At 58.0% G+C, this 20048-nt stretch overlaps 1 protein-coding gene across 2 annotated transcripts in view; it reads left to right on the top strand.

Annotated features, from left to right (window-relative positions):
• TFEB (transcription factor EB) overlaps nt 1-20048 on the top strand; it is a 44388-nt gene that overhangs the window by 21945 nt on the left and 2395 nt on the right. For both annotated transcript variants that reach the window (XM_024557758.3, XM_045193095.3), the window contains exons 2-7: nt 15938-16163; nt 16240-16494; nt 16915-16992; nt 18711-18831; nt 18919-18975; nt 19479-19554. In XM_024557758.3, coding sequence (XP_024413526.2) covers nt 15960-16163; nt 16240-16494; nt 16915-16992; nt 18711-18831; nt 18919-18975; nt 19479-19554 — 791 coding nt within the window. In that variant the 5' untranslated portion in view covers nt 15938-15959. The remainder of the gene's footprint in view (nt 1-15937; nt 16164-16239; nt 16495-16914; nt 16993-18710; nt 18832-18918; nt 18976-19478; nt 19555-20048) is intronic.

Genomic DNA, 20048 nt, shown 5'->3' with positions numbered 1-20048 from the left:
CACATGGTGGGACCACACAGTGGGAACGGGTGTGATGGTGACTGAGCCAGGCGATGCCCTCTGTCCTGACATAGCCCTACACCTCCCCCAATAATGCATCTGAAGCTCAATAGGAGGATCTCACTTTGCATTTGTCAACCTGATAAGTGGAGGTACAGACTTCTCTCACAGACGAATTAGAGTGATGGGCCTTCATGTTCTTGTGGTTAAATTTAGCAGAAAGGGGTATTTAACCAGATGGGGCTCAGACTGCAGACAACTGCTGCTCTCTTTGATCTCCTTTCCAATAGCCATCCATCTGTCCGTCTGTGCACCCACCCATGCAGTAATCCATGCGCCCGGCCATCCATGCATTATATTCACCCATATAGCTATTATATCTATGCACTCACTCATACATCTATCAAATATTTATGGAGCACCTGTATTAGATGTTCTACCTCGAACCCGCACGGAAGCTCTCCGAGATGGACATCATTGGGAGGAGACTGGGACCCCGTGAAGTCAGGCTGCTGAAGGTCATGCAGGCCGTGAGCCGCAGACGCCGGATTCAGCTGTACCTGCTTCAAAACCCGTGCTGTCAGCGTGGGGGTCAAACTGCCTTCCTTGGGGTGCCCAGGGCCTCGTTCCAAGCGTGGAGCATGACAGCCGTGCTGCCGAGCGAATGGGCACAGCACGGTTCTGGAGTGCTGGAGCCCCGTAGTCCTAGTTGCAGCCTGGGGGTGGGAGGCAATGCTGGGCTTCTCGTCTTACTGGCATTTGCCACCTGTAACCTCAGGTTGCCGCCACCACCCCTGGAATGGAGGCGTGTTCATCATGTAACTTGTAGCCTTGGCACGTCCTGTTTCATCTCCATCTTACCAACTCCGCTTCCCAGGGAGGTCTTGCCTCCCACAGGTGGGGGATTCTAGGTACACTTGGCCGCAGCGCCCAGCTTCACCAGTCTCCTCCAGGGACTGGGCTCTCACACCCCTGCTTCTCCACAGGCTGCTAGCCCCTGTTTCACTCTGGCCCCTTTGTTGGCCTTTCTTTCTAAGCGTTAGAGTTAGCTCCTCATTTCAGGTCTAAGCTGCCTCCTCAGGCCTCACCGATCGACCCAAGGCTGTGAGTACAGGTCGTTTTACTTGGGAGGTGACCAGGAAGCACCAGTAGTGGGTAGGCTAGTGAGACGGGAGGGAAGGAAGCCAATACAATGTGTGTTAGGGAACAGTGACTGCTGTGGGTACCTGAGGCCCAGTCTCCTTGGGGACCTCTGTAGACAGAGCTTTAGAGTTACCCAAAGTGGGGTGGGGTGAGGGGACGGGCTGTTTATTCGCTCACCCCCCTTATTGTTTGGCTGAGGGGTGCTGGGGGTGGGCAAGGTGCTGCCCCGGCTGGCTCTGGCACAGATGCCAGTGCTGGCAGCTGAAAGGCTCAGGGGGGCCGGCTGCCTGGGCGTGCCCTGGGGGTGTGGCTGGGGCCCCGACAGCCTCTGCTGAGCTCACTGACCCCAGGCCTGGTGGTCTGGCTGGTCCCTTGGGGCGTGGCTCTTGTCAAGCCCTCTTCCCACAGCTCCCTTCTCTCCATGCCCGTGAAGCTGCCACCCCCTCCCCAGCTTCTCTGGGCAGACCCTCCCCGTCTGGTACTACGTGCCAGGTGCCGCAGAGAAAAGCGGGGCTGTCAGACCCCTCCAGGCATTCACCGGAGAGGAAGGGTCCCGGCGCGAGTGTCCTTGCTGTGTGCCGCACACTGGCGGCCCATTTCAGGGCCTGCCCCAGGCAGTGAACTTCGCCGTGCACGCAGGCTGGAGCTGCCTTCAGTCCCCTCCCGGCTCTAGTGTCCCGAGACTGGAGACTGTGATTGTCGCGGTTTCTCTGACTTCCTTTTTCTTTCCCTCACCGCCTCTGCCTCTTCCCTTCCTGGGGCCGCTAGGTCCGCGGCTGCCTTTCGGTCAGTCAGAACTGAGCCTTCCAGTGCCCTCCTTCTGTGTCTCTCTGGGGAACAGGATGCAATTCACGGGCAGGGGGGTCAGTTTATTCAAGGGCACACTTCTTTGTCCCTGGTGAAGGCTCTGCCTGGTACCTGCCCCCCCGCCCCCCACCAGACTCATGCTGTTCAGTCTCATGCCTTCTGGGGCGGAGGACATGGGAAGAGTTAAGAGCAGGAAGTGGAGTGTATGTAATGGCTTCTGGTGTGGGGGATGGGGAGGGGCAGACAACAGGGATGGGGCAGGTGCTGTGTCAGGCTGGTGCATTCACACTGAAAGCTCCTCGTCGGGCTACGAAGGCAGACAGGCCAAATCCCGGTCCCTTCGCTTCGACTCATCTCTCTAGCCACCACCCACAGCCTCTCCCCTTGATGTTTTCACTTTCAAACCAGGTCTGGTCAGGGTGTGCGTGCCAGGGTGGCGGAGGGCAGGAGCGTGTCTGCCTGTGCGGCCAACTTCGTTACCTCTGACGTCCTCCCCCTACTGACTAGTGGCATCTATTCCCCAGCCCGTGGGCAGGGCCGGCGCTGGCAGAGCTCACAGCTACCCTGTACCTGCCCCACTTGGATAGAAAGGTGGCTGTACTTATCTGGGGCAGGAGTGTTGGTGTGAGGGCTGGGAGGAGGACGGGGAAGGTCTGCCCAGGGACCGGGAGGCGGAGTTGATGATAAGGCTCTCCTTGGAGTCTCAGGCTGGGGCTTCCGCATCTTTGATCCGGGAAGAGTGAATATAAGGCAGCTGCCTCCTAAGGGAGAAGCTGGGGAGGAGGAGGTTTGAGATCATGAAAGGGGAGAGCGAGGTTGCTGATGCTCCTCCCCACCCAACGTGCAGGAAACCCAGGGCGCTCGGTTCCTCTCTGTCTGGCCAAGGGCACCGTGTTGCTTGTATAGTTTAAGGACAGAAAAAATAGGTGCATGAGCTGCTGTGTGCATTTCGAGAGTAAGGCCGTTTCTCTCATGTCTGGGAGCAGCTCCGTCATTCCTTTGGGTGGTGGGTAATTTCTCCTGGGAATGGGGGAGTGGTTGGTCTTCAGAGCAGGTCTCCTTTGACTTCCCATGGAAATGGGGGGGTACAGCGGAGTGTACCCAGGCAGGGCAGGAGTAAACCCAAGTTCTGGGGCTGGGGCACCTGCCGTGACTGGGGAAGCGCCGGGTGGGTGAGGGCCAGATAGGACCCAGGGGGCAGCTCTGGGGTTTTGTGCCACTAATGGCTATTCCCGGAAGCCCAGCTCAGAGGCAGGCCAGGGCAGGAGGCCGGCCGTAGGCCCATGTAGTGAGGGAAGAAGCCTGTGATTACCCAGAGGCCTCTGCCTGCCATGGCCGCCCTGTCCTGCCCCGACCAGGCGTGAGTCAGACCGAAAGCAGAAGCTGCCAGACATTGCACAGGGTGAAGCGAGGCAGAACCAACTGTGCTATTTTGGAACCTGGTTAATTCCCCCTCCCACCCTCCACCTCCCTTCTCTCAGGGCTCCCAGCCCCTCCCGGTGGCCAGCACTTTGCCTTCCTCAAGGGGATTGTTAGGACAGGACTTGATTTCCCCTGGAATGTATGTGAGGGGTGGGGTGCTTAAGGCCCCTCCCACTGTGAGCCTCCCCTCGCTGGCCAAGAGAACTGGCTTCTGGGGAACCAGTCTTCGGGAGGTTGGGAGGGCAGTGCCCCCTCCCGGTGGGAGCTCGGAGCTCACGAGCGGGGCAGCACTGGCCAGGCCAGGCCGTGGTCACCAGCGTTGAGGGCTGCCCATCTGGGCTCACCACCCCCCGCCCGCCTTCTGCCCACCCCCGCAGGCCAGCTGTCAGCTGCCTCTCCCAGGGGTGTTAGCTGACAAGAGCTTCAGGTGGGAGCCTCTCCCGGCAGTGACTCTCAAAGGGTTGGGAGGGATTTCCGGCCCCGGGGGGAGATATTTTGGGGCCGAGGGCCTTTCCAGGACCCATGACATCACATACCCCGCGGCAGCCCCAACTGACCCTCCTTGTCCATGGTTCGTTTGGGGGCATCCTAGGCCTGCTTGGGGTTCTAGCCCCACTTTAGGGGTGCGTGTTTCCGAACTGAAGGTCTGTCACCCGACTGTAGGGAGGGTGGACAGGGCTCTCTGCCCCCACCCTGCAGCAAGGTGGTCGGGAGACGCTGGGCTTTGCTCCTGTTCTGTGTGTGCTGGGGGGAGACGCGCACAGCGTCCACTGGGCGCTGCTGCCTCTCAGGGGGACGTGGACGTCAGCGCTCCCTTCACCCTGCTTTTTACCCCCCAGCAACCTGGGGTGGTGGGTTTCAGGCACAGGGTGGGGTCGGTCAGCAGGCACATTGCAGGTGACCCGTTAAAATGTGGGTCCTTGTCAGCCTCAAGTGAGCAGGCCTTGGGTTTCTCATTGCTCGGTGGGTCTGGGGCTTAGGGAGGTGAGAGGGAGGGGCGGAGCAGCGTGGAGGAAAGCATGTTCTCCCAGGCCAGCTACAGGGGCACACTCTGTCCCAAGGTCGCCTGCCCTCTGCTGGAGCTGCCCTTAGGGCAGGAAGGTCCCCAGGCGGTGTGTATGGGATGGTAAGTGTACATGTGTGTGCAATGGTGTGTGTGCACGGGAGTGTCTCACATGGCCTGTCTCAGCTGCCTTTCCACTGGTAGCCACGTCAGCTTCCAGGCCGTTTCCCCACAGGCCTGGACCGTCCCCGCTCTGTACCCAGTGAGCGCCCAGCGCGGAGCTGGCCTGGAGCCCTGTATTCCCGTCTCCACCTTGGTTCCTAGGCCCGAGAGTCAGGGCTGTTTGCTCAGGGTCACGGTGGGGCTCAGAAGGGCCCTGCCTGACCCTAAAGTATGTCACTCCACCAGGAGCCTATACCTCCCTGCTCTCTCCTCCCGCCTGTCACCAATGTTCATGCTTGGAACCAGGTGTCCGAACCTCCGGAAGGCTGCCAGTGGAGTGACCGACGGCCCACACATCTGCCAGGATGCGGCAGTGAAGTGCAGGCCCTGCAGCGGTAGGGCTAGGCCGAGGGAGGCCTGAGAGTCTGCATTTCTAACCAGCTCCCAGGGGGCGTGACGTCGGGGTCATGCTGTGAGTGGCGAGGACTTAAAAGGCCCTCTCCTGTCTAAACTCCATCCAGATGGAGGCTGCTTCCCCAGCCAGGGAACTAACGCACACTCTCAGACCACCTCCTAGGTGCCAGGCATGTCGCCCACTTCGGCCCCCTTGGTCCCCTCACCTGCTCTGAAGGAGGAGCCATCCTATTTCATAGATGGGGGAACTGAGGCTCTGAGAGGTTAAGGATCTGTCCTGAGTCACAGAGCTGGTAAGCGTCGAAGCCGGACTCGAACTCTGGTCTGTCAGTGTCCAGTGTCCAGCCCTTCCCACCGAACCCAGCTGTGTGCCTGGGTGCAGGCTCTGAAGGACCAGGTGTGCCCGAGGGGAAGGGTGAGGGATGGGTCCCAGCTGTCAGGGAATGCAGGTGCGGCTCTGGGGAGGGGAGGCGGTGCCTTGAGGGGAGGGAGGGACTGAATGGGGAATAGTGCTGGAAGAGGTCAGGGCTGAGTGGGTCAGAGCCTAGCTCCACCTTCCTAGCCCAGGGCTTTCTACTAAAGGGCTTAAGACCTCTTCCCTGCCTTATCAGGCCCCTCCCGACAGACGCTGCAGGGGGTGCCCCCCTGAGCCTGTGCAGGCAGAGGGTGGGTGCTCGGACCCCCTGACCAGGTGCCCCAGTTCCACCGCCTACCAGCTCTGTGTCCCTGGGCAAGCTGTCAGCCTCTCTGTGCTTCAGTCGCTCCCTCTGCCCCCTGCGTGCGTAGTCCAGGCTCTGCGAGGTAATAATGAAGGCCTGTTGGTTTGAACCTGAAGATAAGAGTTCACAGACCACCTTCTGTGAACTTGGTGTGATTGGTGTTATCAGCTCATAGGTGTTTCCCTCCCCTCTTCCAATGTCTTCTTTTATTTAGCAAAGCCTGGATTCTTCCGTTACAAAGAGGTTGTTTTCAGAGTACTCAGAAGCAGATTGAACTCTTAAAAAGGGAGCGAAACGTTTGCGGTGTCCAAGCCACAGGGAGACTGGAGAGGCTGTGGCAGGTGGGATGGGGGATGGAGGAGAGGAGGCCCGAAGAGCAGGGCAGGGGCAGGGGCAGGGAGGCCTGGGTGGGGTGGCCTCGGCACTGGGGCTGGGTTTGGAGCGAGCCCCCAGATGGGAGCCAGGAGCCAGTCTGTGTGTGGCTGTGTGCTTCCCTGCGTCCCTGGGCCTGCGTCCTCTCACACCAGCAGCCACCAGCTTTCCCTCTCCAATCAGCCGGCGGATGGAAAGGCAGAGGCTGGGCTGCCACAGAAATGCCTCTCTGTGGGTCCTCCCTGTGGGCCCTGGTTTCCTCGCCTGCGCTGGAGCTCGTGGTGGTCACACGCCTAAGACCTGGGCTTGTGTCCTCACTTCACTGGGTTCTAAGTGTGCCCTTGGGCAGGTCACTGTTTGAGTCTTGGTTTTCTCATCTGCCAGAAGTGCTCTTTGCCCCGTGAGGCGTTTGGGGAGGACAGATGTGATGTGGCAGTAGGTCCAACGAACTGCAGCACATGGCCCGTGGTGGGGACTCAGCAAGTGACAAGCGACCTCTGAGGGCCCTGAGTCTCATTCTTGGAAGGCCGAGGGGTGGGATAGGGGTGGAGGTTCTGAAGAAGAAAGCTGATTTCTCTGGAAGCTTCCTTGTAGCTGGGGAGACTGGTAGGTGGCCAGAAAACCACTGGAGAACACAGCAGTGTGGACGTAGCCAGGGCACTCAAGTGGCCTGCGTGTCCAGGAGGGGGTGCAGGGGAGCAAGGGAGAGGAGGGCTTTCAGTCCTCGTGCCCCACCCCAGCCCAGGAGAAAGGCAGCTGCCCACCGAGGGGCAGGGTGAGGGATCTCGTGTGTGTGTGTGTGTGTGTGTGTGCACGTGTGTGTGTGTGTGCACGTGTGTGTGTGTGTGTGAGAGAGAGAGAGAGATTGCATGTGTGGCTGGGCTGTGTCTGTGTACATCACACGGGTGGACACCCCTAGGCCCTTTCTGGTTTTTCCTCTGCATGCTTCCCTCAGTTACATGTCCCCTGTCCCCACCGTCCTTCAAGGCCCTGTGGCAGTCCCCTTGGGGCTGGCCTTATGCCAGGGTCCAGCTGGACTCTGTGGGACAGGATGGGCTCTTCTCTGATGTGTGGCTGCCTTTGAAGCTGCCCCCTTTGCTGCATAATTGCCTTGCCTTGCCCTGGGCCAACAGGCCTACCAGCCGGGGATGGCAGTCCTACCCTTTCCTGTGGGATAGGGCTGGGACCTGTGGCCGATGGGCCTTGAGTGGTGAGCACTGGAGGCCACTAAGCAGTGGCTTCCCTTTACCTTCCCCCTCCTTCCTTTTCCTCTTCCGTACCTCCTGCTTGTGTTCAACAGAGATTCAAAATCAGGCCCCTGTCTACACTCCCCTCCCCGCAGAGCCACAGCCAACTGCAGTGCCCGGCACTGGGGGGTCCTGGAGCGGCAGGCGCTCTGCTCTGCGTGGTGGAGTGGAGCTCATCCCGGGTTCTGGTCCTGCTCTGCGCCACCCTTATGGAGCCTTAGCTTCCTCCTGTAATTCACTACTTGTTCCCAGTCTCAATCGTCACAAACGGGGGTTGGTTAGCCTGCGCCAACAGTGTTCCCACTTGCAGAGTGCTGATGTTGCAAAAAGATACAGAGGACCACATCCTGCACGGTGGCCCTTATGTCTGTCCAAGGCCAGGTGAGCCTCAGCCATGGGGTGGAGTTCAGACTGGAGGGTCCCTCTGAGGGAGAGTCCTGGACGGAATTTTCTAGGGTAATGGAAGCGTTCTGCCTCTCGATGGGGGTGCGCACCTGTAAAAGTTCATCGAGCTGCATACTTTAAACCTGTGCCTTTTGCTGGAATAAATTATACCATAATAAGTGGAAAAAAGCCAAAATGTTAAGATGAAAATATCAAAAGTATGTACCACTGACTTCATTCCTTTTCCTGGTACCAAATACCTTCCAGTCAAACAATGCACACTCACCAGGGGCAAGTGTGGCTTCCGTTCGCTCTCGTTCAGCCCTGGAAGGAGCCGCACTGCTGCCTTTCATGACCTCTAGGGAACCGCTGGGCCGGACCAAACAACAACCTGCCTCTGTGAGCATCTCCAGTGTGGGGGCCATGCTGGGTGCCCCGCCTACTCGTGACCTCTTTAAACCCAAAGGTGGGCGTTCCTATCCGCCTGCCTCTCCCATAGCACTGCAGGAAATTCTGTGATCTGCAAGCGTTGTGTGTGTGTGGGGGGACCCTTTTAACACTCAAGACTTTTCAATAGGAAGCAAAGAGTGTGTCCAATAATGGGAAAAGCTGGTCAAGGCCACTGCCCTGTCCTGTAAGGAGAGACTGAGCTGAGGTTACCACTAAGCTGCCCTGCCCCAGCCTGGGGCCTTGATCGAGTATGTGTGTGTGTGTGTCAGAGAGAGAGAGAAAGAGAATGAATGGATGGGACCCTTTTCTTGAAAAACTCAAGAGAACAGAAAGAGGAGACCCGCCAGGGATGCCCCAGGTGGGCATGGGCGAAGCGACAGGTAGCAGTGACAGAATGGTGGCATCTCCCCTCTGCCCAGGCAGAGACATCCCAACTTGGGTCACAACCGCTCTGTGGGAGAGGTGGCCCCAGCTGGTAAGCCCCACTGACTGAGGGGAAGACAGGCTGGGCTCAGACCCTGAGCCTCCAGGCTCCAGGATTCTGACGGCGCGTTCCCACGGGGAGCAGGACTTTTGGGTCCTGGGAGTCTTATGACACCTCCCCGCCCCTCGCTCTCTTTGGGTCCAACCCAGCTGATACCCCCGAGGCCCCGCGGGGACCCGCGACTGCCTTGGTAGTTTGAAATGCCTTTGTCTTAAGGTGTGGGGATTGTGTGGGCATTCTTGTTCCTTTTCCTTGTTCACCAGGCCTTCCTCTGTGGCCTCTGCCACAGGGGGCTCAGAGAAAACAAGACAGACCCCAGTCCTGGAGTCTCTCTCTCTCTCTTCCCTTCCCAGGGCCCAGAGGCTCCCCAGGAGGTCACGGGGCCCCTTCCCCTGCCTCCAGGAGCCTGGGCACCTGATCAGAGGCCCTGCTTCAGGGGCCGCTTGGATTTCCCCTCCACACACGGTGCACTTCCCTCAGCACCGCTGCAACGGCCTGGGACTGGGCCTGGGCCAGGAGGCAGCGTCCTCCCACCACACAGGCTCGGAACCGCTCAATGGCTTAACCAGGCGTCCCGGCCTCTGGGCTCTCATGCTTTGTCATCTCAGCTGCCAGACATGTGTTTTTCTGGGAATACAGGAAATTATCTCTGCCCTTTGAGGAAGGGTAGAGATTTTTCTGCTTGTGTTTGGGAATTCCAGACAATTGCATCATTCCAGGTATCCTCTGGCCCCCTGGGCTGGATGAAGGAGATCAGAGGTCAGCTGAAACTCTTTGGTTGTAGGCAGGCTTCTTCAGTGGGAACCTCTAACATAAAACGTGGCACCCCCCACCCCAAGTGAGCCTGAGGGCTTAGGTGGTGGAGCCAGACTGCCAGGGTCCAGCCCTGCTACTCGTTAGCTCTGCGACCCAAATTTGGCAAGTGACAACCTGTCTGTGCCTGTTTCCTTATCTGTAACTCGAGGACAGTGCTGGGACTCCCGCCATGGAATAATTGTGATAATTAAATAAGGCGCTTCGAACCATACCTGGTGCATAGTAAGTACTCCAGCAGCATTAGCTATTAGTATAAAACATTTTCCCCACCTAGGTACACGTGTTCACCATAGAAAAAGAACAACATTCTAAAAGGTAAAAAAAAAAAAAAAAAGTGATTGTGTCATCCAAGGAAGCTGGCAGTGTTTTTATGTATTTCTTCTTGAGAGGTTTTTCTGCACGTACTTGTGCATGGCGGTGGCCCGATTTACACCCTACATCTCGTCACTCGACGCACCCCGGCATTGTTTATTGTAAACGTGGTATTCCGTCACGATTCATCTAAGCACCCGATTGCTATGCGTTGAGATTATTTTTGAATTTTCTTTATCTAATGCGATGGGCATCTTTATGCAGAAAAGCGTTTTCTGCATTTAGGATTACTTCCTTGGGCTACTGGCTATTTTTTAAGGCTTTGATACGTATTGCCAAACCGCTTTTCCGAAGAGGATGTACCCAGCTGTACCCGGGCAGTGAGCTGGGTTGAAGCTGCCTGGAATCAAAGGAATTTTAAAGTTGCAGCCACACTTGGGTGGGAGGGTAATTTGTTCAGCTCTTCTTTTAAATTATTTGTCTGGATTCTTATGTAATTTTTTAAATGCACGTACAACATGGAGAAAATAAAGAAATTGTGAGTGAGTAGCATGATGCAGCCTCATAAATGAGACACTCCTGTGTCCCCCCCTCCATCAAATTACAGAGCGCTCCTAGTCACCCCCTCCCCAGCGTAGCCAGGAGCCTGACTTCTAACACAGAAGGCTTGTTTCACTCTTCTGTGAACTTTGTTCACGTCGATCGTGCCTATTCCTTTTCGTGTCTCGCTGCTTTTCATTAGCACCGTGCCGGCCAGAGTCGCCTGACTGCTGTGGGCAGCAGTGAGTTTGCGTTCCTAGTGCGCAGCATTCCTGCGTTTGGACAGCCCAGGCTTCTCCATCCCGCCTTCCTGCGGGTGTCCTCCAGGGTGGGCTGCCACCCGCAGTGCCGCGGTGACCTTCTAGCGCTTGCCCTCTGCAGAGTGCATGGAAGCTCTTCTGCCGGGCATACGGTTAGGGATGGGGTTGCTGGCTGGGGGCAGATGCGTATTTTCTGCTCGCTCCTCCAGTGTTTAAAGGGTCACCTGGAAGGCAGAAACCCCCCAGGGCAGTTTAGGCCCCACAAGGAATTGAAGGGACCTGACCAGCTGAGAGCAGTTTGGGGGCATGAAGATCGTGCTGGCCCTGGAGGCTCCTGCCCGGGGCTGAGCTGGACCCTAGGTACTGGCCCTAGGACTCCGGCTGACCTTGCTTGGCCCTGTGCCTCTGGTGGCCAATCAGTGTCCTCACCCAGGGTCCTAGGCCTAATGACCATTGCACTGAGCAGGGCAGGGCTTGGGTCAGACTCCAGGGAGACATGGGAGGACCCCAACTTTGGACATGATTGGAAGCAGGTTGCTCCCCTTACAAACTTCCTCTTCCCTTGTTTCAAAAGAAGCACACCGTTAGCACATATATACAACCTAAGAGTTAAGTGACTTGAAGATGGAATGAAAAACTATAAAAACACCTCTTCACCACTCCCCATTCCACCACCTGTCCCACTCCCCTTCCAAGAGGGAGCCACTCTGAACAGTGGGTGTTGGGGGAGCCCAGAATAGTGGATGAAGAGTGGGGCCTGTGAACCAGGCTGCCTGGATCAAATCTCTATTTTGCCGCTTATCAGCTGTGAAACCTTGGGCAACTTACTTTACCTCTCTGTGCCTCAGTGTCCCCCTGACAATTGGGGACAATAATAGTAGTCACCTCATGGGGCTGTTCTGAAGAACAGACGACGTAACATTTGAAAGGCACACCGGCCAGCCCTGATCCATGGCAAGTGCTGAAAAGCGTCCTGGCCCTTCTGGTCTGTTCTGCACATGCGCCCCTTTCCTGCCTAAGTGGCCCACGGCTGCACATTTTACTCTGCAGTTTGCATTTTCCATGCAGTGCTGTCTTTGAGACCCTTTCTCCTCTGTCGGACTCTCCTGTTGTGGGGCCTTCTTTCTCCCTTGGCTGCCCCTCGGGGAGCCAGGGATTTCTCCCTGTCTTTCCTCCTCCTCTGTCCACCTCTTCCTTCCGGAAGGGCTCTGCCCAGCCTGTCGTGCTGAGGTGAGAACGGCCGGTGAGGACAATTCTGCACACTCACCTCTCCTGAGTCCTCACAACGCCCCCATGAGGAGGGGACGTGACTGGCCCCATTTCGTCAAGGAGAAAACCAAGGCACCGGGAAGTGAAGTGGCTTTCCCAAAGTCCCCCAGCCAGTCTGGGCAGAGCAGGGGCTTCGGCCGCTTCTGTGGGACTGTGAAGCTCATTTTGGTCACAGCTGAACTAGAACCCAGAGTCAGCTTGGGGCAGAGGGGGAGTCAGGTAGGAGTGTCTGGGTACATAGTGTAAGGAAGTGGCCTGGGGCCCCCCAGGGCACAGATGGGGGGCAGCTCTCATCCTCTGGGCTGAGACTTCAGCCCTGCTACATTTTCCATGCATCTGGGCAGGGGCAGGAATTTTCTGGGGCATCAGGCCCCTGGTCCCCTCAGGAGGAGGGTGTTCACTGGGGGTGGAGGCAGGGGAGAGGGCTCTTCAGGGAAACACCCTGGCCCAGTGTCTGTACAGGGCGGGCATTCAAGGCTCCTGGTCTTACTGAGGGCATGCACGGCGGACGCTTTCCAGGCCTGGTGGGTCTGGGGAGGGGTCTGGGAGCACTATTTTTTTTTTTGTTTTTAACTTCTTAATTGCATTTGTTGGGGGTGACGGTTAAGAAACGTTACAATTCTACGTTCAATGTTCAGATGTGCAATTCTATAACACATCATCTGTATATTGTATTGTGTGTTCACCATGTCTGAGGGCATTTGGGCTCTTCTGTGTCCCTCCGCTCAGTTCTTGCCCAGACCAGGCACCAGGGAGGCTGCCCATGGCCCCTCAGGCTTTGAGAGCAAGCAAGTATGCTTGGGGCCTAAGGAGGGGTTAGCATGCCCAGGGCCTCTCTTGGACCACCCCATCTACCCCCAGATCCCCTCAAGTGCCTCCCTCAACCCCACACCCATCCCACCCAGGCGGGGTCCAGGGGAGGGGCCTGGGACCCTGTGGGAAGAGCAGCACTCTGAGGGGTGACAGCTTTGACAGTGGGGGACGGGGTGGGAAAGCCTCTGTCTGCCGCCACCGAGCCCCCACCAGAGGACAGGGGACAGGCTAAGACTGGCCCAGCCTTCGATGCACAGACCCCGCACAGCCTGCACCTTGTCCCAGGAGGCTCCTGCAGACCCCGAGGGTGGAGGGGCAGGGAGTCCTGGGTCCATCTGACACGTGAGCCACGCGGGCTGAGCGGGCCCGGCCCTGGTCCTCCTCGGGTGGAACCAGCTCTAGCCCAGCACTTTGTCAGACAAACAAGGGGCTCCTTCTCCCCCAGTCTCCCGTGCCGGCTGGCACTGCCAGGCCCAGCCCCTCCCCCCTCCAGAGGATAACTGAGGTGAAATTGTTCCCGAGGTGGAGGGGCTCCCCCGTGCTGCTGCATGAGTGTGTGGGTATAGCTGCAAGGGCCAGGGGTGGCTGGGGGGTGGCTGGGCTGGAGTCACAGCCCCTGGGGCTGGTGTGTAAGGTGGGCAGTGGGGAGAAAGGCAGCTGCTCCTCTGTGAAGGCCACAGGAAAAGGGTGGAGGCTGCTTCTGTGTCCCTGCTACAGGACGGAGAAGGGGACAGAAGCGGAGTGTCTGCCTCTTTCTCCTCGGGTACTGTCCTTTTGGGAACGGGGCAGAGACCCCTGAGGCTGAGGCAGCCCCTTTACTAATTCCTGGCCTGGGAGGGCAGAGAAGGGAGGACAGTGGTGAGGAAGGCCCACTGAGTGCTCAGACCTGGGGGGGGGGGGCTGCTGTCCCCGCTTTGTAGGGAAGCAGCCGTGGTGGTAGAGCCCTGGTTTGGGGGTCAGCTGTCTTGGGCTCCATTCCCGGCCTTGGACCAACTAGACGTGCAACCTGGGACAGGCTGCTTCCCAGCTCAGCGTGGGGGTCTCCAGAAACTCCCTACCCCTGCCCCGGGCCAGGAAGCCAGATGCCCTGGCATTGGGTCCCAGCCTCAGTCCTTCCTGTAAGATCCTTGACTTCCCCGTGCCTCTGTTTCTCCTTCTCTGGAAAAGGAGAATAGTAACCAAAACTACTTCGCAAGGCTGTCCGAGGTTAACGTGCCCAGAACGTAGCAAATGCTCACGTAGATGCAGATTATCATTACTTCCACGATCCGGTGATTTTCACTGAATCTTTGCCAGCTCCCCCCCTTTATGCTTGCGTCTGGTGTCCGGCATTCGACAGAACATGTCAGCCTGTGCTGCCTTCCTTTGCCACCTGCAGAGACCCGAGGTTCCTTTTCAGGCCCCAGGGTGCAGCTCTGACCTCTGGTCTGTACCCCGGACCCTGCCGGTCTTTGTCTACCTGTTACTCACTCACTGAGCCTCCCAGGTGCTATGCGCTGCTCAAGACACATTTAACATTCCCACCAGCCTTCTAAGGCAGAAACTGTTTACAGATGAGGCAACTGAGACTCAGAGAGGTTAAGTGACTTGCCCAAGGTCACACAGCAAAGAGGTGGGATTCAGGCTCACACCTGCCCTGTTTGATAGCACTTGCTCCGTCACAAAGTCATGCTGCCTCTGGCAATGTCCCTGAGATGGGACCCTCCAGCCCCTGCCTGGACCTCTATGGAGTCTGGGCATCCACAGGGGCCCCGCCTCTTTCAGAGAGTCTCAGTCCGTCCCAGCTGGGAGGGACCATAGGAATCGCCTGCTCCAACCCTATCATATTGTGCATGGGGAGATGGAGGGTCAGAGAGGAGGAGGGATGTGACCAGGGTCACTTGGTGAGCTAGGGACAGAGTGGACCCAGCTGCAGGATTCATTCTGTCCCGTCCTCCTTCCTTCCAGACTAGACCTGGAGGCCTTAGTCCTTCTGTCCCACTGAGACCCCCTGAAGATCAGGCTGACGTGCTGGGCGGTGAGAAGCCCACTCTGAGCCCTGGCAGGACTGGGTGCCCTGAAGTGGCCCTCGCTGCACAGGGTGGTAAAGGCCTGTGGACTCCCCAAGCTCAGCGACTACAGTTGGCTTGCTGCTGTACGGCCAGTGCCCGGTTCATACATAGTAACCAGTCCCTGCCTGCAGTGATAGAGCCTCCGCTGGCACGGCCCGGGCTGGCGGCCAGAGGGACAGCAGGGAACAAGACAAACAAATGCCTGCCCGCAGGGGAGTTTGCATTCCTGGTAAGAAAAAGATAGACAGCCCTGGCTGGTGGGGCTCAGTGGATTGAGTGCCGGTCTGCAAATCAAAGGGTCACTGGTTCGATTCCCAGTCAGGGCACACGCCTGGGTTGCGGGCCAGGTCCCCAGTAGGGGGCGCACGAGAGACAACCACACATCGATGGTTCTCTCCCTCTCTTTCACCCTCCCTTCCCCTCTCTAAAATAAATAAAATCTTTAAAGAAAGAGAGAGACAGCGAATGAAGGAACTAAGCAAATGTGTAACACGTAAGATGGTGACAGATGACGCCGAGAAACCTAGAGGCAAGGGGCACGGGACGGGGTGGGGGAGCAGGTAGGGATTTTGTAATTTTAAATAGGCCTGCCATGGGAAGTCTCTGTAAGGTGATATGTATGAGCCTTGGGGAAGATGAAGGAATGACCCCTCTCAGGTGAGAGGGGAGACCTGGGGCAGAGGCCCTGAGGTGAGTGTGCCTGGTGTCTTCGAGGGACTGGGGTTGGCCCGAGCAGGTGGACGGGGACGAGGCCTTTTTCTGATACGGACTGTGGCTTTTACCCTGAGTGAAGTGGGAGCCACGGCAAGTTCTGAGTAGAGGGACAGGATCTGATTTAAGTTCTAACAGGGTCCCTGTAATTACTGAGTTGCTAGTGGAATATTGTGCGGTGAGAAAAGGGGGAGGGGGCTCCTCCAGGAGGCCCACTCTGGTGGCAGCAGGGTGGTGGCAAACAAGGATGCATTTGAGGTCGGATCTCACAGGATCACCATGTGGAGTGACGAGAGAGAGGCATGAGCCTGACGCCCAACGTTAGGGGCTGAGAAGCAGAAGGAGTCCGCACTTTGGCTCCAGGAACCAGGAGACCTGCATTCCAGTCTCAGCTTCATCCCTCACTTACTCAGTGGCCTTGGGCAAATCCCTTCTCTTCTCTGGGCCTCAGTGTCTGCTCCTGTACAATGGGTGCGATCCCCCTTTTCCTGGTCCCCTCCCTGAGCCCCGGCGCCTTGAAGGGGACGCGTGCCTCACAGACCTGTCCCCCGTCCCCAGGAAGCCAGCGCCAGCGGCTGCCATGGCGTCGCGCATCGGGCTGCGCATGCAGCTCATGCGGGAGCAGGCGCAGCAGGAGGAGCGGCGGGAGCGCATGCAGCAGCAGGCCGCCGTGCACTACATGCAGCAGCAGCAGCAGCAGCAGCTGGCGGCGCCGCCCACCCCGGCCATCAGCACCCCTGTCCATTTCCAGTCGCCGCCACCCGTGCCTGGGGAGGTGCTGAAGGTAGGGTCTGCTTGGCCTGTCCCCTCCTGCCCTGGTCCCAGGACACCCTAGAGCCCTTGCCTTCTCCCCCTCCCAGGTGCAGTCCTACCTGGAGAACCCCACCTCCTACCACCTGCAGCAGTCCCGGGATCAGAAGGTGCGGGAGTACCTGTCTGAGACCTACGGGAATAAGTTTGCTGCCCACATCAGCCCTGCCCAGGGCTCCCCGAAGCCCCTGCCGGCTGCCTCCCCTGGGGTGCGGGCTGGACATGTGGTGTCCTCCTCGGCCGGCAACAGTGCGCCCAACAGCCCCATGGCCATGCTGCACATCGGCTCCAATCCGGAGAGGGAGGTGAGTGAGGCTGGTGCCACACGCTGCGTTCCTGGGACAGCCTGTGCAACTGGGGAGGAAACACGCTGCCCCCAGGGAGCCCCCGTCTCACAGGGGAAACGTCACCCCTATTTTTGAAAGCTCTGCTGGGAGACTGGTACAGGAAAGCCCAGCACACCTGCAAAGCCATGTCCAGACAGAAGCTATTTAAAGCAATCCCCCCTGGCCAGCTTGCCTCCTTGGGAGGAGACCTGGCCTGCTCCTTGGGGCCCATGGGAGCTGAACAGCTCATCCTCTCTCTGGGCCTGTTTTCTTCTCCCTGACATGAGTAGATTGAGGAAGGTGGGCTCCAAGGTACCTTCAGGTCAGTGGCTGTCCCAGGGTCCCTTCCCCGCCCCTCTCCTGGTGGGCCCTTCCCAAGAGGACTTTTCTTTCTTTCAGTTCGATGTCATTGACAACATTATGTGTCTGGACGATGTCCTGGGCTTCATCAATCCTGAATCTCAGATGCCCAATACGGTACTGCTGTCCAGGGTGTGGGGTGGCGTGTCAGAGGGAGGGGGTCTGAGTCTGGGGAGAACCAGAAACGAGGTTCTCAGCTGCAGAGATGAGAGTGGCCTCCATGAAATCATGTAATGAGGGCCCCGGGCCCAGGAGAATTATGAATGTAGTTGGCCGTGCCGCAGCCTACATGCGCAATGGGGCTTAGGCAGGGAGAGGTGCCTGGGCAGTCGGGGAGGCCTCCTGGGTGGGTGGGGGCAGGAGGCACCGGCTCTGGGCCTCAGCGTAGGAGAAATGGGGAGAGCATTCATGGAGGGTAGCAGTGTGGCCACAGGATTGCCCACAGCTGGTTAGTTCCTTTGAGATCTGGGGCACCCTTCGTCTACCAAACCTATGGCCCAGCGGACATAGGCCTGTGCCCCTCACTCCTTGGGGCGAGTGACAGGAGCTGGCTTTGTCCCCTTCTTCCAGGAGCCTTCTGGCGGTGTGAATGCTTGCTCTCGGGACCTGTTGGACAGCAGGGAGGGGGCAGGTGGGAAGGAGCCAGGCTTGGAATCAAGAGTGAGACCTGGCTTCTGGCTTTGGCTATGACCTTGGGAAGTCTCTTAACTGTTCTGAGCCCTTGTTCTCAGCTGCAAAACAGGGAAGATACCTTCTACTCCTGGGTTTGTGGGAAGATTAGATAAGGTAGGAGATTGGGGGTTAGCGGTGCACAAAGGTGACAGGTATTTACACTGAGCAGGTGGTATTGCAGGTGTCCCACCCCTTTTTTGGAAGTCTGGAACCTCAGCTGTTCACTTCAGCCTGTTACCCTGATCCTGGCCCCAGCCCGTGTTACGGCGGGGAAAACCTTAATTCTTGCAGTGGGGAATCAAGGAGTCAATCCTTAATCTCCAGGGCCCTGGTGACATCCAGTGGCTCAGCAGAAGCTGGCCAGACCAGTTGGGTCCGACACCTACTGCCAGCAAGGGCCTCAAGGTCTAGGAAAGGGGGGGGGGCACAAGTCCAAGTGTCCCGCCCCCTTAGTGGTTTCCACGTACCCTGAAGGGCTCTGGGCCTGGGATTGGCTCTGTGTGTTTCTGCGGCAGAAGCTGGGGAAATCTTTCCAGAGCTCAAATACGTTCCTGTCAGGCCTTTGCTTAAACCCTCACTGGTTCCTCATCACAAAATCCCAGAGTCTTTGCAAGTTGAACCCATCGCTCCAGCCTCACCTCCTGCCCAGCCTGCACCTCACTGTGCCCCGGCAGCTCCAGCTGCAGTGACAACCATACTGTGTCCAGCCCGCGCTCTGTGTTCCGCCCTGCCCCCACCTGCCTGCAGTGATCCCCTCACGGCCCTACTCAGGACTCAAGTTCCACACCCTCCAAGAAACCTTCCAGAAACTCTTAAACAGATTAGGCGCCACGCCCCTGGGCTTGCTAAGGCCTAGGGTGTAAATCCTCTTCTGCGCTGGTACCGGGCTGATCACTCTCTCCTCAGAGGTGCCCGGGACTCTTCAGAACTGCTCTTATTGAGCTCCAGACAGCACGTGGAACTGCTGGCTGGAGAGGCCCAGGGTGAATTCTGACATCCCTGGTGCTGGCAGCAGGCCCCTTACAGCTGAAACTGTGGCCTGGGAGACTCGAGCACAGCTTCCCTCCCTGGGAATGGCTCTTCCAGCAGCGATGGGCCCTGGGGAGTACCCTCTGCGGAGTGGGGGTTGCTCACTGGGTCCCTCTCCCCACCTCGCCCCACAGCTGCCGCTGTCCAGCAGCCACCTGAACGTGTACAGTGGTGACCCCCAGGTCACAGCCTCACTGGTGGGTGTCACCAGCAGCTCCTGCCCAGCGGACCTGACCCAGAAGCGTGAGCTTACAGGTACCTACCTGCCTCTCTGTCCTTGCCCCCTCCACCTCCCTCCTCTCCCTCCCTCTCAGCTCCTCTTTCTTCTCTCTTGGCCTCCAGATGCTGAAAGCCGGGCCCTGGCCAAGGAGCGGCAGAAGAAGGACAATCACAACCTGAGTGAGTCCTCCTCGCTCTGCCCTTGCTCCCTGCCTCCCTGTCCGCCAAGGTTCTAGGAACCCTTCCCTACCCAAGGCCTTTGGCGGGCCTGAGCCGATACAGCCTGGTCTGATCTGGAAGGGGTGGGAGATGGGCTCCAGGGAAGAGGTATTCATGAAATTCCCAGCACTTCAGAGCTGATTGAGTTTATCAGATTGTTTTCTTTTGGGTGTGGAACCTGGGAACCTCTGGGAAGGAGTTCGGAGCGGTGGGGGGAGGGGGGAGGTGTTTGCGCCCTAACCCAGGTAGCATGGCCTGCTAGCAGCCGGACCAGGGCTGATCCTGCCTCCCTCGTAGAGCCCCTCGATTGTGCCTGGGCTGCGCCTGACCCCTCGTCGCACATTACCCCTGTGGGCACGCTTTATTTCCCAGAAGGGCTAAGGCACTCTCCCTCGGACTGGGCCCTTCTCCCCAGGTGGGGTTCTCTGCCTCTAATTGCCCCCTCCGGAATCTGTTACCTTTAGTTGAAAGGAGACGGAGGTTCAACATCAACGACCGCATCAAGGAGTTGGGAATGCTGATCCCCAAGGCCAACGACCTGTGAGCTGAGTGGGGGTTTCTGTGGGAAGGGTAGGGGCTGAGTAGGAGCTGGAACAACCAGCCCCATGCTGGTTGCCAGGGGGAAGGGAGGGAAGAGAATCCCTTGATTGCTGCCTTCTAAGAGCTTATCAGCTGTTTGGGAAAAGAAGATCTCTCCTTCCCCCAAATCAGGAAATTCAAAACAGATGAGCAGATATTCTGAAAGTGAGGCTGGGGCCTGGGAGGCTTCCTGGAGGAGGAGCCACACTGGGAAAGTTTGGCAAGGACATTGGAACTGGTGCAGAGGTGGTCCAGGGTTAGGAGCAGTGAGGCTCAAGAACAGGTATGGGTTTTGGTGGCAGCAGTGGGAGGCCTGGGGAAGGAGGCTGTTCTTAATTGCTTGGTTCCGCGGGATTAGTGAGGTGAGTGGTATAGCAGCAAAGTCACCTGGGAGGGTCTGTTCTGTGCACACGGAGATCAGCCTCATCCACAGGTAGGAGCTGGGTCTGGGGTTT

The sequence above is a fragment of the Desmodus rotundus genome, chromosome 11 (genome assembly GCF_022682495.2).
Source record: "Desmodus rotundus isolate HL8 chromosome 11, HLdesRot8A.1, whole genome shotgun sequence".
NCBI classification, from domain to species: domain Eukaryota; kingdom Metazoa; phylum Chordata; class Mammalia; order Chiroptera; family Phyllostomidae; genus Desmodus; species Desmodus rotundus.
This window is presented reverse-complemented; position numbering and strand designations above follow the sequence as displayed.